Here is a 13,619-nt window from a genome sequence, read left to right as displayed (position 1 = left end):
ACACAAGCAGCTTTGCTGCCTTCTGGTTTAGCAAATACATTCAGAAAAAGTGTCTCCAGAATGGGTAAAAACAGATACTTTTTTTTCCATGCAATGCATAATTAATGTATGAAAATTACTGCCATAAAAAGCCAAGAATTTAGCAAGGTTCAAGAAGAATTTATGAGAATATCAAAGTCATAGTAACAGATATCAGCAAATGTGTTTAGAAAGGCGTATGAATCTCAGTACTTTAGTGTTTAAGTCTTTATGTGACTGGTGATCAGAAATAGTATTTTCTGCAAATACACTACACTAGTGGTAGGCCACTAATGAGTTTTTGTATCCTTCTCTAAAGTATCTGTCACTGTCCAGTTATAATACTGGATTAGTTGATCTGCTATGGATTGCCATGCTGACTTGACTATCTTTTCTTTCCCCAGAGAGAAGCTTTGCTAATCTGGCTTTTCATGCAAGACATGCTTAAAGTACAATGATAAAGAAAACAAAACCACCAATAATATAAAAATATGCACTGTGGTCACCTTAAAAGCAGCACATAGAATCTACAGAATAGTTAGGGTTGGAAAGGACCTTAAGATCATCTAGTTCCAATCCCCTATTTGACTTCACTTCTTCTTTCTTTTGAAATACCAGCAGCAAGGCAGATCAATGTCCTTCATGCTATATTACTATTATATGACAAATTCAACCCTCCCACTGCCTGTAAAGCTTCTGTCCCTGTCACTATAAGCCACTCTCATAAACCCAAAGCCAAAACTGGCCAATTTAAAAGCAATGATTGATGGCCTATATGGATCAGTGTTTTCTTAATCAGGCACAGATTTTGAGGAAACCATGTGCTAAGCCTCTCAACTTGAGCGTAAACAACACAGAAGTTATTAACTGTTCAAATTATAAAAGAAACAATAGCACTTATGACCTATAACTTAAGTCACTTTAAATTAATCATGTTATATTAAGTAAGGCTCATTCACATCTGCTCAGTTTTAGGTATTTACCTTTAGTCCACCACAGATTGGACAAGCTGAAAAAAGAGCTCTTGTCATCCCGAGGTGGGGGCTACATGTGTCACAGGGGTCAGCTGAGGGCCCACCAGGAGGTGACAGCTCACTACTTTTGGAGTCTGACACCTGGCCTTGCGGTTTTGTGTCTGACCACCTCGAGACAAAATCCACATAGGTCTCATCACTCAAGTCCTTGCTGCTTTCTGCCAGTAAGGATGGAGGTCTCCTTCTATCCTGGCTGTGCTCAGGTATCCTCCATGCTTCCAAGTGTGGTAACAGCAGTTTTGGGTCACTAGCACCTTGAGGCAACAGAGCCTGGTCCTTGGATAGCGTGGAATCCGCACTTCTCGGTTGCACATCTTTGGAAGCTGCCTGTAACAAACTCCTGGGTATATCATAAATGTGTCTGAGAGAGCTGGGAACCTGATACTCTGACCCTGCACCTCTCTGGGGCTCACTGTGAGGACAAGTACATAAACTCTGATCCGAAGGAAAGTTCAAAGGCAAGCTTAGCAATGATCCAAACTCATCACCATGGCAAATGTCCAAGCTCCCAGCATAGGAGGAGAAGCTTCCAGAATAAGAAGAGTGACTACCAGTAGCTATCCCACTGTCAGAAGAGCTCTGGCGACCTATTTCCTGTAGCTGTCTGGATCGGAGGGGCTTTGGAGGTGGTTTAGTAGTGCCACGTGCCCCTTCTGGGAGGGTCTTTTCTTCCCCAAGATGAATGCCCTTTGCAGCTGCCAATCCGTGACTCTCTTGAGAAGTGCTGGCTGAAGACTGCTCAGGCCAAATAGTCAACCTACTCCCAACACTGACATCCGAGTGGCTGGTATCTGAAGATGAGCTTGAAAGACTTCTCTCATCTCCTGGAAAAGCAGAACACATCAATCTCGTGTTAAAACACAATCAACAGATTGAAGCATTGCAAGCATTAACAAACAGCAAAGGACCCTGAGATTCCATCTGCTTTTTGTAAGGGGAGCTTCTGTCAGAAAGCCACAATTCCTGCAATAATTTCTATCCACAAAGGAAAAATAAAAAGCAATAGTACGTAATCTTGCCATAACCCTACCACATTGTGGAACATGATGCATTCAGGGTTAAATTTTTAGAGTTTAAGCACCAGGTTCTCCTCTTTTCAACCGTATTTCTTTTTTGGATAGTTAATCGGTTTTATTTTACATACTCTAATCTTAAATCACAGGGAATAGTCACAAAGTCCCATGCTCAGAATAGCTGAGGATGCTCTGAAGAAATCCTTGTTACTGTAATGCAAATCCATATGAGACATTTCCATGTTTATATTTGAGCTATACCAACCAATCTATTGTCTCATTTGTACGTTATTTTCTCTATTTAAATCTTATCTGAATGACAAAGTGAATGTTAGAGACCCAAAAATAAAATCAAACGTAAGACTGTCCTGTTCTCTCCTCTGAGCTCTCCTACACTGTACTTCTCCATAATATCCATACCAAAACCTAAGTACACATCACTGTAATGAACAAAAATGAAAATACTACTATTATATTTTTTGTTACATACAAAAGGATGGCCCATGAGGCATTTGTGCATACATTGCAAGGGTTTGGGTTTGTTTTTTTTCTCGCTGATATTTGCAAGGAGGGCACTTCTACAGGTAACTCTTGCTATCCAAGACAGACTATGAAAGAAAAGAGTTAAATATTGGCATGAAAGGGCATAAGGACAAAAGCCAAACATGACACAAACATGCAGAGACAAAACAAAACCCCACCTTCTATTAACAACAGACACAGTCAAAAATTCTTTTCTGAGAAAGTTGGGGCTGTTCAGCCTGGAGAAGAGAAGGCTGCGTGGAGACCTCAGAGCAGCCTTCCAATATCTGAAGGGGGCCTACAAGGATGCTGGGGATGGACTCTTCATCAGGGACTGTAGTGACAGGACAAGGGGTAACGGGTTCAAACTGAAACAGGGGAAGTTTAGATTGGATCTAAGGAAGAAATTCTTTACTGAGAGGGTGGTGAGGCACTGGAATGGGTTGCCCAGGGAGGCTGTGAATGCTCCATCCTTGGCGGTGTTCAAGACCATGTTGGATGAGGCCTTGGGTGACATGGTTTAGCGTGGGGTGTCCCTGCCCATGGCAGGTGGGTTGGAACTGCATGATCTTAAGGTCCTTTCCAACCCTAACTATTCTATGATTCCTTCTTAAACCTTTCTTCTTTGTGTTAACAAAGGCTGACAGAAGGATCATTTTGTAGGTATTAATTCTAATTCATATTGTTAAATTTGAACCTTGGGCAGTAAGTTGCCAGATGGAGTAGAAAGGAAAAATTTCCACTACAAACTGTGACCTGAGCTCCTGCAGTTACTAAGCTATTTCTGCTCTCAGTTGTTGAAGGAAAAGTTTAGAACTGTTCTGTGTTCAGCAGTAGCAGTCAGTTTTTCTTCTTCTTAGTAGCTGGTGCAGCGCTGTGGTTTTGACTTTCGGCCTGGGAATAATACTGATAAAGCTGATGTTTTCAGTTGCTGGTCAGAATGTTTACCCTGACCAAAGACTTTGTGAGTCTCATGCTCTGCCAGGGAGGAGGGGAAGCTGGGAGGAAGCAGGGACAGGACACCTGACCCAAACTAGCCAAAGAGGTATTCCATACCATAGCACGCCATGCCTGAGGATGTAACGGAGAGTTAGCCGGAAGGGCTGGAACGCTGGAGGGTGGGGGTGAGGTACTGGTCGGTGAGCGGTTGTATTCTCTTCCCTTGTTATTTCCTTTATCATTATTATTATTGGTGGTAGCAGTAGTGATTTGTGTTATACCTTAGTTATTAAACTGTTCTTATCTCAACCCGTGGGAGTTGCATTCTTTCGATTCTCCTCCCCGTCCCTCCAGGAGCGGAGGGAAGAAAGGTGGCGGGGGGAAGTAGACTGCGTGGTTCTGATTTATGGCCTGGGCTTAAACCATGACAAGAACAATTCTCCTGCTCTTCACAGAGTAATTCTTGATATACACTGTTACACAATAGCAATGTTTATACCATGAAATCTAATTCTTTCTTTTCCCCCAGTGCCCATTGCATGACGCTGGTTTGTGATCCCTGTGTGAAAGTAACTCCTGAGATTAAATCATACAGCTCTCTAAAGAGAAGGTACAAGTTACAAAAGTATTAGTGTAGGTCTCAGCAACATGCCCAGAAGAAGAAATATAATTGTTAAATTAAAGTTATTTTGCTTACAAAACCATCTCTTTTCATTTAAAAAATAAAATTGTTGAATTTATTTGATCTCACTTGTCTTAGAAAAATATTTTAGGCACTTTATAGCTCTGGAAGGGATACTCTCCCACAGTCTTGAAGAAAATGCTTTAATTCTGTAGAGCTAGATGTTCTCCAAGGCAGTGGCAGAACCTTTGTCTTCAGATTCAGGCAAATGTTTTCCTACCAAACCTACAGGGACAGTCTTGGTGTCATGATATATCCCGCAAACACAACTATTTAATTTTCTTATGACAAACTCAAAGACTAGAATATGAAAAACTTAGGATCCTCATTCTCGGAGGATTAAAACATTCTTAGGAGAATGTATTTGAAGTTGGGCTGTGTTTTCTAACCAGAGTGACTGAATTAAAAAAAAAAAAAAAACAAAAAACAAAAAAAAAAAACCAAAAAGCCACCAAACAAAACAAAATCCAAAGAAACAAAAAGACCCAGCCAAATGAACAGAACCAACCAGCCAAACAAACATGCTTTTCTATCAAGTCTCATTTGTTTTCCATTAATCTAGTCAGGTCTAGTAGTTATGTGCTAACCAAAAAAAACCTCAGAAGTCTCAGTGTAATTTAGTCACAAACCACATTATACAGCAGGGTCAAGACTAAAGTAGCCATGGACGTGTATAGAGGCACATAAGTAAGTGCCTGAGGACCTTCGCAGGGCTGTTTTCATGTTCATAGGCTTTACAGTCAAGAGCAAGGCAGATGCTTTGAGGATCTAACTTCTGCTTTAAACAATTTGAATAGCAGTTCAGGGCATAGGCCCTTTTACAAATCCAGTGCTAGACACCAATTCTACTTTGATATATAAACAACTTGGAAGGAACATGCACAGATAGCACCACAAAGAGCAAGAATAGTAGCACTTAGAACCAAAGCATGGGAGTCCTAAGTTTCACAACAAAATCTGCTGTAAGCCTGATGTTGGAACTACACAAGTCAGTCCATCTCACAAGGTGGAGTGAGTCCAGTACTTAAGCTGGTATCAAACTTGACACAGACAGTTGTTTGAAAGCTACACATGCACAAATCCAATAAGATTCAGCAAACTAATGGATTTTCCTGTTTTAATAACATTTGATCCAAAACAGCCTGCTCAGTTGAAAAACTCCAATCTACATCAATGGACTTCAAACAATTCTGTTAAAGAACCACCCCACGAGCAACAGCAGCCAAATCAAACATCTTGACCATTTTCTATTATTTTTCTTTTAAGCTCAGCTTTTTATAATTATATACATATGGTCATTTCTAAAACCTAAGGAGGAAGGAACACCATTTATTTTTATCCAATTAAAGATATTGCTTACCTCCGCTGCCCTGGCGACTTGTATGGGACAGCAAGCTCAAGCGCTTTTCTAATTGTAAAGCTTCATGAGCCAATCTTTCTTCTGAATAGGCTGGATTTGAACTTGGATCTTTAAAAAGAAATAGAAAACAAATAAAGAAAAGAGAAGAAACATAGAAAACATATAAAAAGAAGGAAAGAAAAAAAGAAGACTTATGTTGGATAAGAATGTTAGCTATTCTTATGTTCTCATGTTTGATCTTCTACCAGAGGAAGGGAACATGCCAATTGGAAAATATATGGGACAATCAGCTTTCAAGCACATTCTGGAGAAAGGCTACATAATAAGTTATAATTTCAAGTATCAAAGACACTTTCAGAGGTTATGCCCAATGTCTGTAAGAGTTACCCCCAGAAACAGAACCCTGAAGAGCACAGCAACAAAGGCAATAGCTACAGAGAAAATTAGCATCAAGCAGGTCTAAAGGAGTTGAAAACTAGTATGCGACCTGTAAAATGTGTCCTGACTTCATTGAACTCCTTGGGAATTTTATCATCAAGAAAGACCAAATTTTTCAACCCGCAAATTTACAAATCTACATCATAAACTCAAGAGTCATAGCAATTAAACCATCTGATAGCTTCCAATCCAGATCACTTATTTAACAATGACATTGCTTTCAAGTTTGATGTTCAGGTCATTAAGTTCAGAAGTCAGAGCTGAAATAAGTAACCTGGTCGTTCTCTGTCTTCATGTTGAATACAAAAAAGCACTCCTAAAATGTACTATCAGGGATTTTCCCATACATTTCAGTGAGTTTGCCATTCCAGCTGAAACTACTTCACTGAAGAAGGCTCATTCTATTCTAGTAGAAAGACCAAAAGTTAAACAGAATGTGGAAGAACTTCCACCAGTGAAACAGGCCAGTTTTCTCTAAACCATTTGGTTCTAGCCAGACACAACAATAAAACCAGATGTTGGAAATAATAATAACCATTATCACAAGAGATTACAGATTTCTTCAAACAGCACTAGGAAGTGTGTCATGTAGATCAGTAGCAAAGGATATGGTCTGCTAACTTGTTCAGCATCAGGAGTTTCAGTAGCTCTTTTAATTACATAGAGAAAGTAATTAATGACATAAAACAGGTTAGCTTCCTCACAGCTGCTGCTCTCCTATATCTGATCAATTGAGTAGTAGTGGCATACCACAAAAACATTTAATTATTGAATCATTTAATAAGAGGGAAAATAAAAAGGATTAAAAAGGCTATACATTGCTGTGGTTGAGTTAGTAAGACAAGAAACAGTTGAAATCATGAAAGAAAAAAAATCATTCCAGGTCTTTCAGTTTTAAAATACTTGAGTTTGATGTTGTCTACACAGCAGTCAAATCAACCTCACAATCAGGGGAAGGAGCACTGCCAGGTGAGCTGAATCTCCATGGGAGCCCCTAAATTATTAACTACCTGAGAAACAAACTGGCACAACTCTGCTCCCTAACTGTATTTCATTTTCTGATCTGCCCTGGATAGATCCAAGTGTGTCACAGGAACAGAAGTGACAATGCCGAACTTTCTTTCCCATGTAAAGGGGGTTTACATCTTAGCAGTCAGCAATGTGGATAAGATGAGTAGGATGAGCCATACACACACAGAGTCCTCCTATGACAGCATATATTGGAAATCAAAGATGGTCTAACAGGGACAAGGCAACAATGCATGTGACAGTTTGTGATCTCTGTGTGTCCCAGCTCAAACACTGCTTGATTTCAAGTCTGACACCTTCTAAAATTAAAGAACAGAAAAGAGGACTGTTTGATATGGCTTAAGTTGTGAGGTCTTCATTCTTATCTCCGCTGCAATACAATACATAATAAACATTGACTGGTTCAAACCTGTGTAACTTACTTAACTTACTTAACAAAACTATGTAAGCTTATTCAAACAAAACACCCAATGTTTCCATATGGATCTTTGCCAAAGAAAAATACATGACTTGGCCACCAGCACCTATGATCAACCTAGACAGGTCCATGCAAGGATCAGCTCAGTAGCATGCAGCAATACAGGCTGCTGCTTGAATCTATTTTTTAATGTCCTCTGTTCCAGCCACTCTGCTGTATCAAGTTAAATGCCTTTATGTCCAAAAGGGTTCAACGAAGATGTTCTATGAGCACTTTGAATAGAAAGTTGGCATAACAAATCAGCAAATTAGTCTAACCAACATGCAACAGACACTAACCCTTCCCACAGCAAAACCTATCAGTAGGAAAGATCATTCCACCTTCCTCAGAATATGATTACTTGATAAATATAGATTCTAAGAACATTACTGGGGCACATACACAACTATTGGCGTTTTAGTAACTGATACCCATCTTACAGACAGCAAAACATATATCTAAAAAGACCTTGTCAAACAACTGATCTTGCAAAAATAGCCTATAATAAATACAAGATGGGAAGGTAGGAGGGAAGTTGAAGCAAATCAGTAAGTTCATATTTCACATATTTAATTGCTTCTAGAAGCCACATTCCCTATTAGCTACACAGCTACAGAACACAACACATTTCATCCAACAACGTGTAATCTCTAGGCATACTGCCTGTCCAACAGGGCTGATGATTTTTTTAGTCAAACTTCCCCTTAAAAACTGTCTATGTATAAAAGGTGGCTATAAAATTAGGTCCTTAGTTGTGCGCTGTGACGTCTCATTTCCCAGTTTTGTGCAATATCAATTAGAAAAACCCTTTCTCAACAAATACGAGGAAATACCTAGAGAAACAGTTTCAAACTCTGCCAAACACACATAGACTTTAAGTCTTAGGCAGATATTAAAAATAATTGTCTATCAGTCTTTCCGATACCTTTGGTTTGCTCTGAACCTTCTCTGCTAATAAACAAGGCCCCTATTATGGAGAACACACACAGTACTATTTCCCAGAAGCATCAGATTCTTATACAAGTGGTTTTGGTTACAGACTATCAAGCACTAATCAGAAGGCTCTGACACAAGATCAGACTAAGAACTGAAGTCATGGGCAGCCACACCTAATCCCTCCTGTCACATGAGGGTAGAAATATGGCCTAAAAAATTATAAAAGCGAGGAGGCTTTCAATGGTAAAGTTGGATTTGTTGGCATCATCCTATAACTTCTGCATGCACAATACAAAGCCTCTAAATAACTGCATAGTAATTTACCATATTACTAACTCAGGAAGATAGAAGCAGCATGACTGGCACCAAGACAGCTGTCCAAGGAAGTTCAGGCAGCTTCTTCCTACACAACATCCTGCAGTAGCTCCAACTCCAAGAGCAATTAGTACCTTCATTTCCCAAACTCTTAACAAATGTATCCTAGAACATGATTTACTCCCATGGAATTTAGGCAGTAAGATTCAGGTCTTTCAATTAAGAAAGTGTGGTATCATTTTCCAAACAAAAATGGATCCCTTGCAATGAAAAACCATCTTTCATGTGAGGCATTCGTTGAAGTCTTCTTAAGGATTTGCTGCTTTAGGGACAAAGGGGAATGATTACATCAAATGTGGCTGGACTCAAAATGCCTTTGATGGTGATTTTATTTTTATATTACGTTGGTGGATATTCATTATAGCCACATCAGCTGCTCATCGTGGGAGATTTTGGATACTTTGGTAACATACAAATAAAGTGTCACAGTAATTCAAAGCGCCAGGGTTGTTTAGTAAGCACCTGTCAGGAAAAAATATGTTGTATCAAGTTAAGTCAGCAACTACCCAAGATATGCTTGATTATATGCATCTTTAAAATGCAACATTGGTTAATTACTTCATTAAACAAAGTTAGATAAGTTAGGCTGAACATCTGTCCTTTCTATCTTTGTACCTGTAGGCACATTTGCAAATTAGGCCTGGACCCTCACCTTCATGCTAACATCTCCACACCTTGTAAGATGAGGAATGAAAAGATGTCCTAAAAGTTTGAGGAGGATTCACTTGGTACAGATACTGCAGAAGGCAGCCACAGAACTGTCTTGCAATGGCCAAAGGTATATCAAGCTTCAACAAAAAGAAAGAGCATCAGGTAGATCCTCAGCAAGCAGCACTGCACACTCCAGTCAGTCACAAAGCAGCCTGAAAAAGCTTCCAGAATTAAGAGAGAGCATACAGACTACCATGATTACACTTGGGGTCTTTCCAGCCTGCAGGACTAGACTGTCCCATAGCCTTAGATTTAGAGAACACCGCTCTAACCATTAATCAAAAATATCACTGATTGCCTTTTGGGTCTTTGCTGTGTTCATGTTTGGTGTTCAAGATGAATTTTGCTAGTGAAAAGGAGGAGTTCAACACACATCTGATACACAAACATTTGTCAGATAATACGCATGCAAATTCATACAGGTTACAAACTATGCAATCAGTGTTCATGACTATATCAATACCTAGACTTCTGTCAAGACAAGAACATGAAATTCTCAGGTCTGGTTTCTAAATATCTTCTCAAAAGAAAAAGAGACTATGCAAGTAGGCAATATCTTCCAACTAGTACCTGAGGAAAACAAGCCATCCAAACACATGCTGCCACTCATTGGAGTCCATTATTTAAAATGCTACACTGCCTAAAAACGTCTACAGATACCTACACTACGTTTGCATTCCCACACAATGCCATATGTCTTAAATTTGAGACCTGTTCATGCAGCCTTTAACAGCCAAACACCTCCAGTCTGCTAATGGTGCTCCCAATAGGAGCATTTTGGTACAATTTGGCAGAATTAATGAACTCCAAGAATAAGTACCACACAGTAGTAAACTGTAAAACATCTAATGTTCTTTTCCTTCTTCATTTTATTTTAGATGTACACATAATAGAAATCTTTTTATCATGAGAATATTCATAATCATTTTATACCATTCCCAAAAAGTCAGAGAATAATTCAGGTTGGAAGAGATCTCAGGAGTTCTCTAGTCTAAACTGTTGCTTAAAGCAGGTCAGTTATGAGAGATTAGACCAGGTTTTGATAGTTTTCAATAATCAGTCAAGTTTGAGTTCCACTGCACAGTATTTTCATTACATATTTGATACATAACATAACAAAATACATGTAGGGTTCATATATCTATGTTACACCAAGTTTTAAGGGAGTAAGTATATTTTTCAAAACTACAATCCAGAAAAGATATGAATATTTTACTCGAGTAAACTTCCCTTGCACTTGCAGTTTACAAACTCCTTTTGGATATTGTGTATTTTGCATTTGTTTGAAGAATCACTTTGGCAAGTAAAAGTAAGAAAACCAGTCATTTTTCAGTCTTCTTCAAACCTGTCTTGACAATTTGCTATTAATTTCATGCTAACACTTAAATATTTCAGCACTGCATTTAGCCATATGGTTGAGCTGTTTGTATGTGAAGCCACTGGGTTCATTAATTACCCTTCTTCGAAAGACAGAGCAAGCAGATGTTGACTGCATAACCTCACTAAATTATAATTGTGTTGTGTACATTGGTGTCCAAGAACACCATCAGTATGACATTTTGCACCACATTACATTCTTGTCTCTGTACAGCTGCCCTTTGTGGTTTTTTTCCTTTCTTGAAAATACCTAAGAGTTACTTAAGCATATTTCTTGTTTAAGTTGGAAAGATACAGGCAAGAGCAAGAAGCCAAATTCAAATAGAAAACTGTGGAGAGAAGGGCACTTCCTACAAGAGCTTTGAATTACACAAAAGCAGAACACTGCATGTATAAAGCCCAGTTGAGGCTGTGTAGCATTCTGCTCTGCAGTAAGTATGAATAACACTGAGTTTTGATCTAGTTACCAGAGGTGTGCAGATGATTAATCTATTTAATAACTAAACTTTTCAAAAGGTTAGGCAAATTTCAATACTCTTGCCAGATACAGTATGTAGCTGGTAGAGACCTGACCTTTTCAAGCAATACACTACATTCTGGGTAATGGCATACTTGGTACGGAAAATTACTTTATGGATGATTCACTATTATTGTACACTTTCATATGCCTTAAACAGCTCTGTGCAAGTTTCTGCATGGGATTAATAAATGGAGCAGAACTTAAAAAATACAAATTTTCTGTGAAGGGACATGTACATGGGGGTAACAACAAACTAGGGGAGACAAGGTAAAGATAGAAGGAAATGTAAGCTAGAGAGGTCAAAGTAGCTTGGAAAAAAGAGTCTGCAAGAATGTGAGCACAGTTCCCTACAGAATATTGCTCCTGCCAGTAAAACAAAGTGTTTCCTGTCAGGGAAACAAAGTGAAATCCAGTGGCTGAGTCTATCTTCACCTCATTTTAGCAGCAAGTCCATCAAGCACAGAAGACAAAAGAAAAAGACCTCGGAAAAGAGGTTTTCCCTTACAGAAACCACCAAATCACCCCAAGGATATTCCACATCCACTTTATGCACTTCAGTGAGGTCAGAGTTCATAAAGAGGAAAGGGAATGTAGTATGCGGCTATGTGTAACAACCCACAAATGCCAGAGTTGGTAACTAACATGTGAAAGCACATTTATTTCTACATGCCTCTTAAAAAAGATTTTTCAAAGAACACGCCATCTAAAATTAACATTTTAAAACTAATAATAAAAGACAGCAGAATAGTTACTTGCAGGCTTAATTTTTCTAGACAAATTGTTGTTAAATGGCAAATTTAGGAGTTGTATATGTGTAATACACTTTCAGATATGCAGAAAAACGTATTTGATATCAGAGCTTTAAGTACCTGTGCTGCTTTTTTGGATTTCTGTCATTGAGGTTTTGTTGTTTGGTTTTTTAACAACTCCACTTACTTGAACACAAACGCAGATCATCATATAAGAGTGAGGTTTTATTGCCTACTATTATGCTTACTTTAATTACTTTGGTGTTAAAACTATGGGAAAGAAGAGATGAACTGAGCCTTGCATTTAGCTTAACTAACTTTTCATAATTATTTTCACAAGCTTTGTATCCAGATCTAATATTTCCCATCACATTTCCTTCCTGCAATGATCTTAATCTTATAACATTATTAAAGCCCTGACAAACTCCTATTAATTGTCTAACATTTAAACAAAAAATAAGTATTTCCCACAAATCCCACCTCATCCTTCACCATTCTTGCTGCCTGTTCCCACTATATCCCACTGACAATTCACAGATATTTTTCTGTACTCATTTTGACATTCTTGCCCTGTTTCACACAGTCATTCTGACTCAGTATTATATTTCTTCATCTTCTAAAGTCAAAAGGCAACAGAGCTTACTGTGATGCCATCAAATTCCCCCTCTAGACATTACAGCACATGCAGCATTTACCATGAAATAGGAAAAGGAATTTAGTCCTTGCACATTAGAAAAGAAACTCAAGCAGCAAAACTGAAATGTGATGTGGAAGCCTGAATGGTTTCTGAGGTTGGCAAGACTTCATTCTAAATGTTTCAGATTAATTCAAAATGCCCTAGAAATTAGTTTTCCATTAAACTATCAAAACCGTAATGCAGACATGGATCCAAGTTGAACTATGTAAGTTTAAAACTAGAGGTTAGGATTCCTTTCAATCCAAAGTGCTGTATTTTAGTACTGTTAAACAACAGAAGGCTAGAGTTAACAATATCACCAGGAATATGAATGAGCCAGAGCACCATGGGGGAACTGGGTACATTCAACTGATAGATCTGTACTGTGACATTTCAGAATGAAAACCACTTTGCACTTTCTACACCCTTAGTGTCTGCAAGCTGTTCTTACAATCACAGCAATAAAGTGCTAGACACGGCAAGTTCCTACTTTTCTCAGTTACTCTATACTTCCTATATTAACCTGGTAGGACTGGACGCAAACCAAAAGGGCCCTTCGTCGGGGAGATGCCACGGACGATACAGTCGAACAGAAAGCTGATCTGCTCTCCTTCAGCACAAGAAAGGAAGAAAACACCAGCCCCTGCAAGAAAGCACAACATAAATATGTGTTTTTCACTTTGATACATTAGAAATATATTTAGATGATGCTATTTATAATATAGCACAGTATTAAGTGCAAACCATGAAAAGACATCAACAAGACGTTATCCAAAGAAAAGA

The 13,619-nt window shown here is 38.6% G+C and overlaps 1 protein-coding gene across 1 annotated transcript in view; it reads right to left on the bottom strand.

Moving 5' to 3' along the window:
- The window catches only part of DOK7 (docking protein 7), a gene marked incomplete at both ends in the record, with an annotated part of 65,066 nt that overhangs the window by 38,631 nt on the left and 12,816 nt on the right, over window positions 1-13,619 (bottom strand). The window contains 3 exons of the mRNA XM_080638937.1: window positions 1,002-1,876; window positions 5,569-5,676; window positions 13,360-13,479. Coding sequence (XP_080495063.1) covers window positions 1,002-1,876; window positions 5,569-5,676; window positions 13,360-13,479 — 1,103 coding nt within the window. The remainder of the gene's footprint in view (window positions 1-1,001; window positions 1,877-5,568; window positions 5,677-13,359; window positions 13,480-13,619) is intronic.

This window comes from Psittacula echo (genome assembly GCF_963264785.1).
Source record: "Psittacula echo genome assembly, chromosome: 1".
In the NCBI taxonomy this organism is placed as follows: Eukaryota; Metazoa; Chordata; class Aves; order Psittaciformes; family Psittacidae; genus Psittacula; species Psittacula echo.
The sequence above is the reverse complement of the archived record's forward strand: the minus strand, read 5'-3'. Positions and strand labels throughout refer to the sequence as shown.